Source organism: Ambystoma mexicanum, chromosome 2p (genome assembly GCF_040938575.1).
Source record: "Ambystoma mexicanum isolate Mex_15411 chromosome 2p, UKY_AmexF1_1, whole genome shotgun sequence".
In the NCBI taxonomy this organism is placed as follows: domain Eukaryota; kingdom Metazoa; phylum Chordata; class Amphibia; order Caudata; family Ambystomatidae; genus Ambystoma; species Ambystoma mexicanum.
The window spans coordinates 52,545,324-52,562,771 of record NC_090923.1 but is presented as its reverse complement, the minus strand read 5'-3'; the positions used below and the strand labels follow the sequence as shown (position 1 = coordinate 52,562,771).

The following is a 17,448-nucleotide window of genomic DNA, read 5'->3' as shown; positions in this document are numbered from 1 at the left end:
CACTTTACAAGAAAACAAGGTGAGCTGTGGATCAAAGGGAAGGGTTGGACCCCGGGGAAGAAGGGGTTCAAGCACACAGACAATAGGGAGTTAAACTCTACCAATCCTGTGTTTCAGGCCCAATCTCCAGTCGAGTAGACTCCAGGGAAGGGTTCGAGGTCGTAAGAGGTCAGAACAGGCCGAGTGACGTCCCTGTGGATACAAGGTGCGCGTTAAAGAAGTTCCTGTTGTAGTCCTAGTGGGCAGTGCATGCTCAAGAATTGGAACAAAGATGAGCATGTGAAATCAGCTAGATGCCCGATATGGGTCCCAAAGCAGCATTTCTTTAGCCAAGGATGTCTAGATGTGAAGAATGAGCGAGTGGTCGATAAAGCGCCCGGGAGGAGGGGGGAGTGGGGGGGTTAGTGTAGAGTAAGAGCCACGTAACCCCAACTTAATCACTTCGCCCATATTGTCCATCTGCTGGAAAACAGAATATGACACGCCATTTGAAGTACAGATACCAAGGAGAATCCTGGAAGCAAGGTTCCCATTGAGACAACAGTACCCGCATGCGAGACAGTATGATGGCTGAGTGAGTCCGGATGAAAGCAGGACAAATTGAATAAACAAAGAGAAATAATGACATCATACAATGCAAAGCTGACGGATATAGAGAAGATATGCAGAGACCAAAGAATGCAGGCAATTCTTTAAAGGCATCAAAAAGTATCGAGATAAATGACATCGTGGGATCAAGATGAAGAAACGTGTGCTACAAAAATAATGAAGATATCAAGTAATTTCACACGTGTAAATATGTACAGGAACAGAAGCAGATATATATAATAAATTACTCACCGTAATCTTATTTCTGATGCTTGTATCTGCTTATATTCACGTGCTGTGCATAGGCCGACATCTAGAGGATGCTGCAGAGTATTACAGTTGTTTTCAAAACTCGAAAAGGGACGTGGACAGGGCGTGCCAGTAATATCCCTAGTGTGACGTCCACTGTACATACGATCCCTCACGCATCGGGATCCCTCAGATTGTTATTTTTCTGACATGAGGTAGCATGAGGTGTAGCACGATACAGTTATATCCAAGCAGATGTGTATCAGACAGGCTCATAAGCATCTATACCTCTTCTCTCTGAAGGGAGGCAGAGTGGGTCTAATGTGAATCTAAGCAGATACAAGCATCAGAAATACGATTACAGTGAGTAATGTATCCCTGCTGAGGCTTGTGGAATCTGCTTAGATCACACGCTGTGCATCGATTAGTGAGCCGTGGAAGATGGAGGTGGGATGTGAGAAGGATCATGAGCGAATAAATGTCTTAGAACCGCTTGTCCCACTTGTTTATCTGTCTTGGAATGGGTGTCCATGCAGTAGTGCTGAGTGAAAATATGAAGAGAGCTCCATGTATCTGCCTTGCAAATACTGTCTAAGGGGACATTTGCAATGAAAGGCAGAGTGGCTCCATTACTTCTCGTCGAGTGAGCCCTGGGTGTAAAAGGCAGTGTTTTATCTGATCGGGACTAGCACAGTTGGATACATCCGACTATCCACCTATGGATGGAATTTTTTTTTTTTTTTTTAGAGATGTGGTCACCTTCTCTGCCTGCCGTTATGGAGACAAAGAATTAGTCTGTTTTTCTTAGCGGTCTGGTCTTGTCTACGTAGTAGAGGAGCACTCTCCTCACATCTAGTGTGTGGAGTTTTAACTCAGCTGAGCTGTTGGGTTCTTGGAAGAAAGCCGGTAGCTCAATTGACTGGTTAACTTGAAATTCGGAGATGAATTTAGGTGAGAACTTAGGGTGATTACGTAAAACCAGCTTGTCTTTATGTACAACAAAGAAAGGATCCTGCACTGATAATGCTTGGATTTCACTAACCCTGCTAATGCAAGTGATAGCCACTAAGAAGGCAGTTTTATAAGTCAGGTGTTTGAGACTAGGCTTGTCATAGGTTCGAAAGGGTGTCCCATGAGCTTAGCGAGTACCACATTGAAGTCCCAGCCTGGCGGCGGGTTAGAAAGTGGAGGGTGCAGTCGCTGTACACTAACCCTGCATCTAGCAAATGGAGCATACAAGTTAGAATGTGGGATACAGTACAGTCTATGGGGTTTATCTGTTTATCCTGGCACCAAATTACGAACCTTCGCCATTTGTCAAAGTAAAAGTGCCTAGTGTTTGGTTTTCTTGATTCTTTCAAGATATCCATGCATCTCCGTGGCAGGTTGAGGTGTCCGAATTCTGTGACCGCAGCAGCCATGCTGCCAAGTTAATTGAGTCCGGGTTCATGGTTAGTCCTTTGTGCTGGGTGAGTAGGTTTTACTGGCACAGGAGTTTGATGGGATCACACATCACCAGTTTGCGCAGCTGTGTGTACTAGGGTTGTCTTGCCCACATAGGAGCAACTTCTAACGACTATCCGCGTTATCTATAATGTGATGCCCGACTCCAATATGGCAGCTCTCGCAGACATGCCCGACTCCAATATGGCGGCTCTCGCAGACCACTGCAGTATGTGGAGCAGTCTAGTCATTGAGCCCCAGAATGCCTTGCAACGTTTCCGGGTCGATACGCCGACAGCTTATCAGCTTGCAGACCCCGGACAAGGATGCATTGCTACTCTCCAAGGAGCTGGCGATCGCTACGTGAGTCTGTATCAGGGCACCTTTTCCTCTTTCTACACAGGCTTGCCTTTTGACTTGCTTTCAACTATTGCCACTTTTACATTGGAACCCTATAGATCATTGCCGTTTGTGTGCGTTTGCTCTAGGACATCTCGGTGCCATTCAATTCTGCTTTTTTACTGAGGTTGCCAAAGCAGCTCGCTTTGGAGGATTTTGTTTCCTGCATTCGCCTTTGGCCGGTGTGGTTTCCTAGGGTTTCCTTTGGTAGGCATTTGTTTCGCCTGAAGCATTGATGGGAGTTATGGTTTCTTTTCTTGCGGGTTCATTGTCTGCTCTTTAATTCATGATACAGATCCAACGCCCTTTGCTCTCATTCCTTCAGAACACCCGTCATCCCTCAAGGTAGAGCGGGCCTCCGTTTATTCCGAGTAAATATTGCTTTCTTCTTTCCTCCTAGAGTTTAGATTGCTCCCAGTTACACCTCATTGTTTACCACGTTTTCCTTGCTTTGCTTTGTCCAGTGTGCCCAGTCTTTCAGATGGTACCTGGTCTTCTGTTACTTTCATTTCAACATCTTGTTACCATCAGATCCTGATGTAAGAGTTCTGCTTCAAGAGTTGTCTTTTCCATTACAAGGCAGACTCTAAACTGATCACTTTGTTTCACCATCTTCCATCATCCAACCTGACACTTCTGCTCTGGATCAGATCCTTTAAAGACATGCTCATTCATCATCAGACTCCCGGGATAGCGTAATCTACATCTACGGGACGTCTCAAGGAGTCTACGTTCACTAGCAGCTCTGCAGGGTTTTATTCCCCAAGAGGGTTTCCCTGGGAACCTTCCTGTGTTCTGGCCTTTGTGCCGGTTCGCTGGGTGTTTCTCGGGGGGAATTCTAATTGTCATCTGAAGATACAGACATCAACCTCCATCTGGGTATTCCATTTTCTACATTATCATCTACTATTCTTGCTCCAACCCCCAGGTGAGAGAACTTTGTTTCTATGTTTTCCTTACACGGGACATCTTTGGTTGTAAAACAGTGAAGTATTGTATTCATTCATAACACAACTAGGATAAGCGTCATAGGTTCCTTGTGTATTTGTTCACCATTTTCCTGGAGAAAGGGTTCGAGGGGAGGGGGGGGGGGGGGGGGGGGGGGGGGGGGGGCAAGCGCAAGAAAATTTCCCTTGCCAGTTCATCCATTCCCCATGGAGCATGGCTGGGGAAACCTGGATGCGAAGTCTGGGTAGTGACTGTTTTTGCTTGTGGCGTATAAGTCTAGAGTTGGTCAACCCCATTGAGAGAAGGTGTTCTACGGTCCTTCGTGTAGATGCCACTCGTGTTCCTCTGGTAGGGGATCTCTGCTCAACGAGTCTGCTAGAGAGTTGAGTTCCCGTGGCACCGGTTGCGACAGGAATATCTTCCGTTTGAGTGACCATCTCCAAATTTGCTGTGCAAGTCTGGACAGATTTAGAGAATGTTTAACCCCTGTTTGTTGATATAAAACATTGCTGTACTTCTGTCTGTTAGGATCTGCACAGATCGGTTTGTTAAATGGGGTTCAAATATCTGAAGGGCTATGAATACTGCCAGAAGTTTCAGCAGATTGATGTGGTTCTGACCTACAGTGCGAGATCACAGACCCAGAGCTGTGTGAAGGTAGTGAGGGCCCACACCCCCCCCCCCACCCCACCATGCCAGTGAGGCGTCTGTAGTGACAACCGCCTGTACATCTGAATCGCAGAAAGGTTTTCCTTTCGTTAGATTTTCTCTTGTCCACCAGCGAAGATTGTGTACCAGTGTTGGCGAAACGACCACTAGATTGTCCCACTGACCACTTGCCTGAGACCGCTGTTTCGCCAACCACTCCTGCATGGATTACAGGCGCGCGTGAGTAAACCGGTAAATGCAAGATGCCAACATGTCTATTAAATCCCCCTTCCCACCCACTCACCACCACCCTCATACCCTCCCTCCCCCATCAACCTGGGCCTCGCAGCCAACATTATACACAGCCACCCTAGACCGAACACTAAACCTTACCACACAAGACTTAACATCAAACATCCCGCCCTATCGAAGCCTCCTGGCCCGACCCCCTCCTCCTTCACTCCTAACCTCACAGCCCGCAATGACAGACTAGGCACCAGGCTCCCCAGTACAACTACTAGGCCCAACGCCAAACCCAAAACCAACACAAAGCACAATATGCTTAATAAGCCAAAACCACCCCCACTAAAAAGGAGCCCTACTCAATCTTAGATCCTTGGCTGCCCACCCCACAGAAATAGCGGACATCATTCTTACCAATGACCTTGATTTCCTAGCCCTAACAAACCTGGCTTCATGAGGCGTACGGACCACACTTATTAGCCATCCCAGACAAATACTCTTATGCTCAGAGCTGATAGACCTAACGCTAGAGGAGGAGGCGTAGCGATAATCTCCAAATCCTCCCTAGACTTCAGATCAGCCCCTTCAGTGTCACTCACATCGTGCGAGATACTTACTGTTAAATTGCAAACCTCCCCCACAAGCACAATCGCCATCCACCTCATATATAAACCCCCAGGCTCCCCTGGGGTCTTTGAAGAAGACCTCACATCCCTCAGTGCTGAAAATTCCAAGCCATCAGCACAAATTAAGATCCTCAAGGACTTCAACCTCGGCTACCAGGACCCGAACGATGCACATGCTGCATCCCTAGCCAATGTCCTAACAGAACATGACTTCACACAACCCAATGTACTCCCCATCCACCAAAAGGTCAGAATCCTTCACTGGGCTGCAACTTACAACTGCAATACAATTTGTAAGGACCCCCAACCTCTGGCATGGACAGATCATCACCTGATCCCTCTTGAGGTCAACACTAATCATGTACTACCCAATAAATACCCCCTGGCACCAGCTTGTTCCACCAGAAACAAACGTAACATTACCGCCGAAGCCCTACTACCTCTGGTCCGACCCACCCTCAGCGCTCTCCCAGCCAAAGCGGACTTAAACCTATTGACACCTTCAATGACTCCATGGCTAAGGCGATGGACACCACTGTCCCCCTGAAACTACATAAAGATAAACCAAAAGCTCATCTGAACTCGTGGTACACCCCTAAACTCAAAGAAAAAAGAAAGCTAAGGCACAACTCACATGGAAGACCAACCCCTCTGTGGAAAACAAATCCAATCTCACAAACGTATCCTCTCTATACAATAGTGAGATAATTCACACCAAAAAAGATGTATACAGCACCAGGATTGTTCTGGCAGGGTCCTCCAGTAAAGAATTATTTAAAATTCTAAAAGAACTAGAAAACCCTATTTCACCTCCAGACACCAGTTTGAAAGACAAACCCTGGTGCACCAGTATCCAAAACACCCTCAACAAAATTAAAAGACTCCAAACTAAAATAGAGGACAAACGCCTACAACTCTCCAATAACATGGTCACCAACCCCAGCCCACCTACGCCCAACACCAGATCGGGCTTCACTTTTAAGAAAGTTACCACAGCTGAAGTTCAAAAAATCATTGCCTCCTTAAAACCATCGAACTGCAAAGGAGACAGCGGTCCTGCCCAGATCATAAAAGATGCAGCCAGAGAGTGTTGCCCCTTCATCACCAAACCTATTAGCCTATCCTTCATCAATAACTCAGTTCCCAGTAACATAAAACAATCATGGGCTCTCCCACCCCTGAAAAAACAATCCCTAGATCCAGCCATCCCCACCAATTACAGACCCATCACCACAGTCCCATTCCTACAAAAAATCCTGGCCAGAGTCGCCTACATCCAAATTCAGGAATACCTGGAAGCCAACCAACTGCTAGGAATACGTCAATCTGGCTTCTAGTCGCCTAGCCACTGTAGATCACTTCTCCTCGGCCATCACCTGGATACAATCTTTCCTGGCCAACAGAACCATTCGGGTCTTCTCAACAACTGGAGACCCCGTCCCCATTTCATGCGGGGTCCCACAGGGCTCCTGTGTATCCCTCACTTTGTACAACATATTTACAAAGCCTCTATTTGACAAACTGGACCGTCTGGGTGTCACCTACACGAATTACGCAGATGACTCCCAGATACTCCCCACCATCACAGGCAACTACCAAGCAGACGTCACCCATATCAACGAAATATTCTCCATCATTCAGGCATGGATGGCCTCTCATGGCCTCTGCCTGAATGATGAGAAGACTGAGCTCCTAATCGTCGGCTCCCCCAGCAACCTGACCAAGCTTAGTCCCAGGTACAACAACATCACAATCGATGGTCACACCACCCCTATTGCCAAAAGCGTGAAAACTCTCGGCTTCTACCTGGATGCCAACACTAACCTCTCCAAACAAACTAATATGATCGCCTCGGCCTATACCGGCAAGCTCATAAGGGCCAGCAGACCTTTCCTATCACCCAATAGCTGCCTCACTCTCGCCAGAGCCCTCATACAATCTAAACTGGACTACTGCAACAGCCTGTACCTAGGTGCTAACCAATCCGTAATCAACAAACTACAGGTACTACAAAATAACGCTCTGCTCGCAGCCCTCAACATTCCCAGGCGAGAGCATATCTCCGCTGCTAGGAAATCCTGCAAGTGGCTCTCCATACGCCAGAAAATTGACTTGAAAACCATCTACCTCAGATACAAGTCCCTTAATTACCTAGCATCACCATATCTAGCTAATAAAAATTCACCATGAAACCTGCCACCAGAACCTATACAAATAAACAAACGCATAGATTTGCGCACCCTTATCTGGTGGTCGGCCTGATAATGTGGTATTTGCAGTAACACTTTTTTACTCTTTCCTCTAATGGAAAGACCAACCCCTCCTCTGTATTTAAGACAGCTCCTAGGAACTGCTTTTAAGTGCTTGGCACTAGGCTTGACTTTCTCGTTGATGGAGAAGCCCAATTGAAAGAGGTTGATTGTTCTCTGAATGTTTTGTCTGCAAATCAAGGGCGATTCCCCTGTAATGAGCCAGTCCAGGTAAGGGTACACTGGGATTGCCTCCCTGCACAGGTGTGCCGCCACCACCGCCAGTACCTTTGTGAATACCCTTGGAGCAGAGGCTATTCCAAAGGTCAGCACCTTGAATTGGTATTGCTGGTTCGCTAGCTTGAAACGCGAGAATCTTCTGTGCGCTGGGAACATTGAAATATGAAAATAGGCATCTTTCATATCCAGTGTTGCCATGTAATCCTTTTTATTAGAGGGATTACCTCTTGTAGCGTAGTCATGCAGAACTTTTGGGGCTTGACATTTGTTCGCAGGGCGCAAATCTAATACTGGGGGCAATGTTAGATCTTTCTTTGGCATAAGGAAGTCAGTTGAATAAATATGACATGCATTACTTACCGTAAAAGCATTTCTGATGATTGTATCTGCTTAGATTCAGATGCTGTGCATAGTCTGACATCCAGTGGTCACTGCGGAGCATTGCATTTTGTTTTTCGTAGTCGAAAAGGGGACGTCGACTTAGGCGTGTCTGTAATACTATCCCTATAGTGACGTGCAGTGTACCCAAAATCCCTCACGCTTTGAGGTCCCTCCGTTTGTATTTTTTCTGCCCTGAGGGAGCCTTCTTGTGAGTGAGTACAGGAAAGAGAGAAAGTAGTAAGACGCCCATGTTCTTTCCATCCGAGTGGGGAGGAAGGGTTGGCGCATGTGAATCTAAGCAGATACAATCAGAAATTCTTTTACGGTAAGTAATGCATGTCTTCTGATGCTTGTTAACCTACTCAGAATCACATGCTGTGCATAGACTAGCAAGCAGTACCTGGAGTGGGAGGTGGGTTGAGAGAAGGAACAATATAGAAAATATGTCTTAATACTGCTTGTCCCACCTGGGATTCAGTTCTAGAATGGGCATCGAGACAGTGTTTTGTAAAGGTGTGTACAGAACTCCAGGTTGCTGCTTTGCAAATGGACTCAAGAGGGACATTTGCAATGAATGCTATGGAAGCCCCAGTGCCTCGAGTAGAATGTGCTCTTGGCTTGAAGGGTAGTTCTCTCTGCAAGAGTGTAACAGAGTGATGCATTGGACAATCCATCTAGATATAGTGGATTTTGAAACCATCTCCTTTTCCTGCCGCCACCGAGACAAAGAACTGATTAGTTTTTCTCAGTGGTCTAGTTCTTTCCATATAAAACATGACCGCTCTGCGCACATCAAGTGTATGCAGGCCTTTTTCTCCCAAGTTTGATGGGTTTTTAAAGAACGTTGGTAGTTCTATAGACTGGTTGACATAGAATTTAGAAATGAATTTAGGTGCAAAACTAGGATGTGTGCATAGAACCACCTTATCCTTGTGAACTGTTACAAAGGGGTCTAGTATAGAGTGTGCTTGTGTTCACTTACTCTCCTAATGGAGGTGATGGCTATTAAGAAAGCAGTTTTAAGAGTGAGGTTCTTAAGTGTTGCTTTGTGCATGGGTTCGAAGGGGGAGCCCATGAGCCTGGTTAGTACCACATTTAGGTCCCATCCGGGAGCTGGGTTAGATACAGGAGGGTGGATTCTTTTTAATCCCTCCATGAAAGCTTTGATAACTGGAACTTTCCACCATGAAACTTTATGTTGGGACGTTGTGTATGCGGAAAGTGCAGCTACATGAACTTTAATAGAATTAAAAACTAACCCTGTGTCTAATAAGTGAGTTAGGTAAAGAACAATTTGTGTGGGAGAGCAGTCAACGGGGTTGATGCTTTTTACCCTACACTAGATGACGAACCGTTTCCACTTGCTAGAGTAGCAGTAACGAGTGTTTGGTTTCCTTGCCTCTTTAAGGATGTCCATGCATCTTTGATGGAGTTGCAAATGTCTGAATTCTATGACTTCAGGAGCCAGGCTGCTAAGTCGAGTGTCTGGGCATGGGTGCAGCGTTGTGGCCCCGTCCTGTGACAGCATGTAGTACGGGCAGGGAAGTCTCACAGGTGGAGACAGTGACATCTCCATTAGGTGAGCGAATCAGGGTTGCCGGGCCCACTAGTATCATGGTAACTGGTTCCTGGTGCATCTTGTGCACCATCTTGTTGAGCAGGGGAGTCTGGGGAAAAGCGTTAACACATTTCCCTGACCATGTTATCCAGAGACCCTTCCCCTTGGAGCGGTTCTTGGGGTACCTGGAGGCATAATCTCGGCATTGGGTGTTCTCCAGAGTTGCAAACAGATCTTTTTCTGGGAAGCCCCATTGTGCGAAAACGTCAGACGATGTCTTCTCGTAATCGCCATTCGTGCTCTGCGGGCAGAGGGAAGTCTCTGCTGAGCTCGTCTGCCAGCAGATCGAGTTCCCCTGGTACATGTTGTGATAACAGGAACATGTGTCTGAGAGCCAACTTCCAGATGTTCTGGGACAGCTTGGACAGTCCTGGCGAGTGAATGCCCCCTTGCTTGTTCAGGTAGTACATGGCTGTGGTGCTGTCCGTGAGGACCAGCACTGTCTTCCCTTGAAGGTGTGCCTGGAAGGCCTTCAGTGCCTTGAAGACCGCCAGTAGTTCCAGCAAATGTGTTTGGATGCTACACTTGGAGTCCAAACTCTGTGTGCAGTCTGATGGGATAGATGAGCTCCCCATCCTGTGAGGGATGCGTCTGGTTAGAGTGGCTTCCACTGCGGGGGTGGCGATTGGTTTCCCTATTACAAGGTTTTCCTTCCACCGCCACCGCAGCGAGAGAACCAGGGCCTGCGAGACCACCACTAGATCGTCCCATTGTCCGCTGGCCTGACACCACTGGCTGTTGAGCCACTCTTGCATTGGACACAATCACACGTGAGGTACCAAATACATACATGACGCCATCATTCCTAGCAATCGCATTGCTTTGCGTACCGTCACCTCTCGACCGGCTACATATTGAGGGATCTGAAACAGCATATTTTGGACCCTCTCGTTGGAGAAGACGAGGCCGTCCTTTGTTGGAATTAGAGCCCCTAGGAATTGCTTGACCTGGCTGGGGACTAGGCTGGCCTACTTCTCGTTGATGGAGAAGCCCAGTTGGAACAAAAGGTCTACAGTCTTGTGTATTTGAGAAGCATGTCTCGTAGGAATGCCCTGTTATGAGCCAATCGTCAAGGTACGGGTATACTGGGATGGACAACCGGCGCAGCCACTACTTTCGTGCATACCCTCGGCGCTGACGCTATGCCAAAGGGTAGCACCTTCAACTGGTAGTGTTTGCCCTCTATCATGAACCTGAGGTATTTCCTGTGCACTGGCAACATTAAAATATGAAAGTGTGCATCTTTCATGTCCAGTGTTGCCATATAATCTCCCTGTGAAAGCACCATATGAAATTTTTGAGGTTTGACAAGTTTGTTCGCTGGGTGCAGATCTAGTACAGGGCGCATGGTTAAATCCTTTTTGGGTACTGTTAGGCAGACACCTGTGCAGTTCCCTTAGGGACCACTGCAAAAGGCTTAAGACTACAGGTGTTGGCAGTAAACCCAATTGGTAGCAGTCTGTACCACCCAGATTTACCTGGTAGCTGTGGCTGAGCAGCCAGACTTCTCTCTCTCTCTCTCTCTCTCTCTCTCTCGAGAGAGAGAGAGAGAGAGAGAGAGAGAGACACTATATAGAGTGTACAAGATAGGTACTAAAATAAAGTAGCACAAGCAAAAACTGACTAGAGCTTGGGTATAAAGGTATATAATTATTTATTAAAAAACACACTTTGTAACATACACTAACACTAATATGGCAAGCAATTTCAAACAGTCACTATTAATATATATACATCCCAGATTACTTATTGAACAAGTCTTAGTAAAAACACCACTTATTTACAGACAGAGGTGAGCGCTTAACCCAAGATGGCACTCTAATAAATTAGTTTAAAAAAAAGGGAGGGGGAAAAAGCAGAATTAGGAAAATACACAATACCAACACTTTAAGAGAACCAGTGCAAGTCAGAAAAGGCAGTCTACTGAGGAGCAAGAAAGTCATAGGCCAGGCCCACTCTTAGAGAGCAAGGCAGAATGTGTCCAAGATCACACAGTTGAATAGTACTTTAAAGGGTCTTTGCAGATAGTTCAAAAAGGGTTGGATCAAGTCAGGAAAAGTTAGCAGGTCCCAGGTCACCCCAGGATAGAAAGTCAAGGATTTACGGGACATCTTGAACAGTCTGTTGCAAGGGAGACCAGGCAGGACACAGTAACTGAAATGGTGAGAAAGCTCCAGGGAGGGCAGTTGTTCCTGGCAGCGGGTGCAAGTCTGTGCTTTGTCCAGGGGAAGAGAAGCTCTCGACATGGAGGAAAGCTGAAGGTCGTTGCACTGCCAGGGAAGAAACCAGCCGCAGAGTTTCCCGGTTAAACGGTACTACCCTTTTATTCACGGTAGTGGTGAAGCGTGGCTATCCGGCCGCCGGGGTGCTTGGCACGGGCGATTTGACCACGAGACGATCCAGGAAGGTGAATGAGAGGGTGAACTGGTTATCCCCACCAGTTCAGAGGAAGAAGACTCTCCGGGATGAAGATCTTCTCGGTCGTTGGGAAGTGGTGAGACGGTTCAGCAGGGCTCCACCGGTGGTGTCGTCGTTGCAGGTCAGCTCAGCTTCTCCCTCTTCAGATTTTTTGGTCCTGTGGCGACTTCTGAAGTTCCAGTCCCAAAAGCCCTGCTTTTATGCCCCATTCATCAGTCCTAGCTTTCACTCAAACATGCTAAGTGGTGAGCCGGGCGGCTCACCACTGGGCCAATCACACAAGAGTGCGACTTGAGTTGCCGAGGCAACTCAGTCCAGGGTGCCTAAACCCCCCCTCCCTCACATCCTGTAGACCCAGACAGAGTGGCACCACTTTTGGAGGCTTCTGTGTAGAAGCCCGCCAAAAAGAGGAACAATGGGCTCGACTTGGGTTGGAGTAACAGAGGCGAACAAACACGCCATTTTAAAACCGAGTCCTGGCAAAAAGACCCAACCGGGGAATCAGTATTAAATAAATAACCCAATGGTATCTTTAACATTGTACCAAAAAGTGGTGCGTTTAAAATGAATGGGAAAATCCCATAGGAAATATTCTGGAGGAATATTTTGCGTGGTATCCACTGCCACCAGCCAGGAACCCGACAAGGGGGGAACTGGACAGTGCCCCCTTGGAAAACAGACCCAGGGGCAATCGAATTACCCCTACCAGTACTTCCAGAATATGATGGTTTGTACTGGTTCGGTTCACAATTTGAGACTAGTAAAGCCAATGGTGACTTTACATGCCCTGGGAGACAGTAGTCAGTCCCAGGGTATGGAGTCTATGTTTGGGGGGTCATTATGACACCCCTGTATTACTGCACTGAGGGTGCTGTGTAACACATACCAGAAACACATGAAGCCCTATGGAGTAAAAGACCCCATAGCCGATAAAACACATTACATAGTCAAAGGACATTCTCAAATCATGCCTAAGAGTGGGAGAAAACAAGTCTCACACTCTTAGCAGAAGAAAAAAATAAACCCCAAAAATCCAACAAAGCTGCTGGGGGACTCACTAGGTTTGGGAAATTAGCCTTAACAGAGAATTCTCCCCAACACTTGAGTTGGCTTGTGAGATCTGGGTGTTGTAGTATTCTTTTTTGGCCAGGCAAATTTCTTTTTTGTAGAGGGGGGAGATCTTAATGAGTTTAGTTGTGTTAGCTTCTGATGGGACTAGGCGCCAGGCGGCCTCGTAGATTTTTTTTTTGTCTTCGAACTTTTAGGTATGGGGTAAACCATTTGTTCAGGAGGGTTTTGGGTTTACTAGGTCTCAGTTTGAGCGGGGCAATAACATCTAGCAATTTTGCCATGATTTTATCGTCTCATTGACCAGTGTTTCAGGATCGGAGCTGTCTGGAAGGGCGTTGACAGTGGGAAGGATGGCTAGGATGAGCCTTTCAGCGGTAATGTTTTTTGCTTCTAGTTAGGGTGGGGGACGGGGCGGTGGGGATCGTGGTGGAGAGAGGTCTGGTGGTGGTGAACTCAAGACAGGAGAGTGGTCTGTAATGGTTAGAAGGGGGATGAAGTGATGTTAGCGAGACAGTTGTAGTCAGCTACCCTTTGGAGTAGGGCGAGTTCAGTCAGGATAGTGGCAATGATCAAGGCAGGTTTATCAAGATGATCGATGAATCCCAGATTGAAGTCACCAAGGAGAAGAACATGCGAGGAGTTTGAGGTTGTTAGAGTATGGAGGAAATGTCCTCCTCGAATACACCAATGGGTCCAGGTGGTCGATCAATAAGGGGTAAAGTTAAGGTTTGGGAGTTGGCCAGTGGTCATTTGAGCGTTTCACAGGATTGGAGATTATGTAAAGGGTCAAGTCTCATGGCGAGGCTAGATTTCAAGATGGCGATAATTCCTCCTCGGGACTCATGTCTCTTGTCTGAGGATAGTGTAACCATCGGGCTCTGCTAACGTGAGTAAAGGTCAAGCTGCAGCATGTAGCCATGTCTCGGTTAAGGCGAGAAAGTCTAGGTTATTGGCTAGGATCAGATTTGCAATTTCTGTGGCATGTGCTACCAAGGACCTGGTGTTTAGTAGGGCGCCCTTGAGCGGTGGTATATGGGAGCCGTTGCTTGCAGTGTGGGGTCAGAGGTCTTGGGGTGAGGAGCCGCGCACTGCTCAGCGGTGGCATTCATAGTGTGGCTGTTAGTGTGATGTTTGGAGTTAAATGCATTTTTGTTGGAAAAGTGGATAATATTAAAGTTGGGGCTGGGTAGGAGTCTGGCCGGAGGTTCAAATAATTTGGCCATGTGGTAATCCCAAATCCTCATCTGTGGGAGGTACTACTTTAGGCCTAGACTCTACGGTTTCTATGGGCCTGGATTGTTTAGGCATCATCTCCTGAGGTGTTTTTCCCCTAGGAGGGCTCTTGTCCCTATGAGAAGTTTTAGAGGTCTTTTTAGGACGTCCCCCCCTCTCCCCCGGGGCCGAGGGGAGTGTTTGACTTTATGGGGCCTGCTACATTATCCGATGCAGTGACAAATTTCAGATGCGGGTAGGCCCGAGGCCTTGTCCACAAACGATCAACCTTCAGAGGGAGTTTTGCGAGCGACACCCTTGCCGTCTTTCGACGGTTGGGCCATGTCGTGTGGCGATCGAGCGAGATTGCCCAGAGGACCAGGATTTAGCGGACCTTTCCCTGGGTGTCGAACGTTGGACACTCGACGCATGTGTCGCATCTCGACCTGGGCTTATGTGCTTAGTGGTGTGTGTCTTTGTAACGCTACCGCCGCCGGGTGTAGTCCCCATATCATGGCCACCGGCCTGTCCTACGGGGTCAGGGGCCTGCGCTTCAGTAGCTGGAGCTACTCAGTCGCCGTCCGAAAGGACGGCGTCACTGCCATCGCTAAAGGCGCCTTCCACCTCCATGGCCTCGAGCTGCCTGCCGTAGTGGGCCCAGCGTTTCGCGGAGCGGTGCTTTAATGTCTTTGGCTTGAAGAGCCTGCACGCTCGACAAGACGTTTCCACGTGGTCTTTTGGTTGGATGAGACAAGAAGCCAAGGCCTTATCAGACTGGAGTGAGCTGATACTTGATATAAAATTGTGTGACAGAACAAGCTTCCTGTTCAGAAGGCATGGATGGGAAACAAGAAGACTTCAGGGGTCTATTCGAAAATAGCATTTAAATACACTGAAAGCTCAATTTCGGGGTCTTCAGTCACGTGGGGAAGAGAAGCTGGACGAGCATGATGGTCACACCTACGCACAAGAGCAGAGTGTGCCTTCACTCCCAAGAATTCTTCAGTAGCAAGGAACATTTCCAAGGACGAGTTCAAAGCCCTAATTGACGGCAGACCACTAAGGTGATGAAGGATGGTAATGCTAATTGGTGAGAAACTTAGACTAGCTCATCTGCACCTGGACGCTCAGCCTGTGGGTACTGACGGAGGTTAGAAAGTAACCAATGATAGAAGACTGCATGATCAAGGGTCCTATAGTTGTGTAGCCAATTAAACGTATATTAAGTGATATTCAGTGACATTTTAGGGATGGGCTTAGTTGCCCCACTTGATGTTAAGAAGCCCATCACTTTATTTAACTGCCCAAACGAATATGGATCGTATAACTAGATCTGTTTAGACCCGGTCACATTCACCTGTAGGTTTTTAAGTTTTGCCATGTAGGATGACGTTACCGATACAGGTTAACATCATCAATGACGAATATTTAGTATAAAAGTGCGATTTTTTATGAAATGCTTTGAGATCATGAGACGTCTGATGTCCTTTGTACTCCCTGTTTTAGATAATTGATATTAAAAGTAATCCTTTTACCAACTACCCGAGCTGTTTCGATTATTGATGTTTGAATGATATTTTGCATCCCCATCTATCTCAAGGGTATTGCTATTTCATCTTAATGGGCTTGAAGGTCCAGTTCATAGCGACCCCTTGGCCTGATGGCCAGTAGCAGAATCAGCCTCAGTACCTGTGCCAGTGTGAGAACCTTAATGGTCCCTCTCACTCGGGTGTTTCCTTGGGAAGGAGTCGCCCTTGCAGGATCCGATGGAAGAAAGTGGCCCTAAAATGGGCCTTGACTTGTGTCTGACGAAGTTCTTGAGGAGACTTCTTGGAGAGCTCCCGCCACCGAGTTAAGCTGTTCTTCAGAGCGCATGATGTAAGCGCATCACATGTGGTACAACCCTGTCAGCCGTGATCGGGAACAAGGCAGCGGAGGCTAACAGCGCAGGGGGCACAGATATAGGGAAGAGCACCTCGCAGGCTGGACACCTGCTGAAGCACGCTGACGTCATATGCCGGGGAGGATTGTGGCGCCAGAGGACCGAGTACCTGATTAAGAACAAAAAACAGAAGACAAAAGAAGAAGACAGTATCTGGGGAAGAGCGCGTAGAATTACAAGGCCGAAGTCAAACCCAGGATCGCTGGTTAAAGCAGTCCGTTCCCGTCGATGCAGAAAAGGGGACTGAGGAGTGCACCAGTGGGCAGAGTCAGGGGAGCGCATACTCCCAGGGCCGCACCCTTGCGCGCCTCTAAATTAAAAGGGAAGGAGATTTTTTCTGGTGAAAAGGTTCCGTCTCCTGTCCCTAGTGAGGGACGCCCATACAGCATGGAGGAAAGGGGAATGGGACGTAGCAGTATATACATGTATAGTTTTTACATAATGGAGGTGGGTTAAGTGAACAGCATATTTGTATACATTTGTGTCAGCATTTGTCAATTTTGTTAATTCTAACAGTCACAACACTTGTCTTGAAAAAAACATTAATCGGCTTGACTGGTGACTTCACATGGCCAAAACAAATGCTTCAACTTCTCTTCATGATATGGTTTTACAAAAATCTCAAGACCGATGTGCAAAACAAAGGCAGCAGAACAAAATGTACATCTTGGTTTTTAGAAACCTGTTCAGCAAAAACAGTTCTATAGCTCAGTGATTATGCATCAAGAAATTGCAACAGTAATGAAAGCCCTTCCCAAATACTGTGGTCTGAAGTGGCCACCAAAGGGGAGGACTAAATGCAGCAGGTATGCAATTTCTGCAATAAGACAAATGTAAAAAGTGCTTAAAAATGATAAAACAAGACTTTGCAGAGGAGCTATCACGATGGACTTACCAGTTACTGTAATCGAAGTCGAATGCAATGGTGACTTCAGAGTCCTTGGCGATAGAAGCAAGAGCATATATGCAAAGGTGCACCATTCCATCAGCTATCAAATGACGCACCTTTGGAAACAAATGGAGAGGTACTTATAATATAGAATGGATAATACAGGAAAAAATGCATTCTTTCGGTGTGCAAAGAAACCCTTTCATAACTGGCTAGATGAACACATCTATCCCATGTAATGTTTAAAAAAAAAAAGTATTGAATTTTTTAACCATAAACAAAAA

At 47.0% G+C, this 17,448-nt stretch overlaps 1 protein-coding gene across 5 annotated transcripts in view; it reads right to left on the bottom strand.

Moving 5' to 3' along the window:
* Positions 1 to 17,448, bottom strand: part of SETD5 (SET domain containing 5) — an 875,459-nt gene that overhangs the window by 327,326 nt on the left and 530,685 nt on the right. For all 5 annotated transcript variants that reach the window (XM_069643234.1, XM_069643237.1, XM_069643236.1 and 2 more), the window contains exon 12: positions 17,171 to 17,280. In XM_069643234.1, coding sequence (XP_069499335.1) covers positions 17,171 to 17,280 — 110 coding nt within the window. The remainder of the gene's footprint in view (positions 1 to 17,170; positions 17,281 to 17,448) is intronic.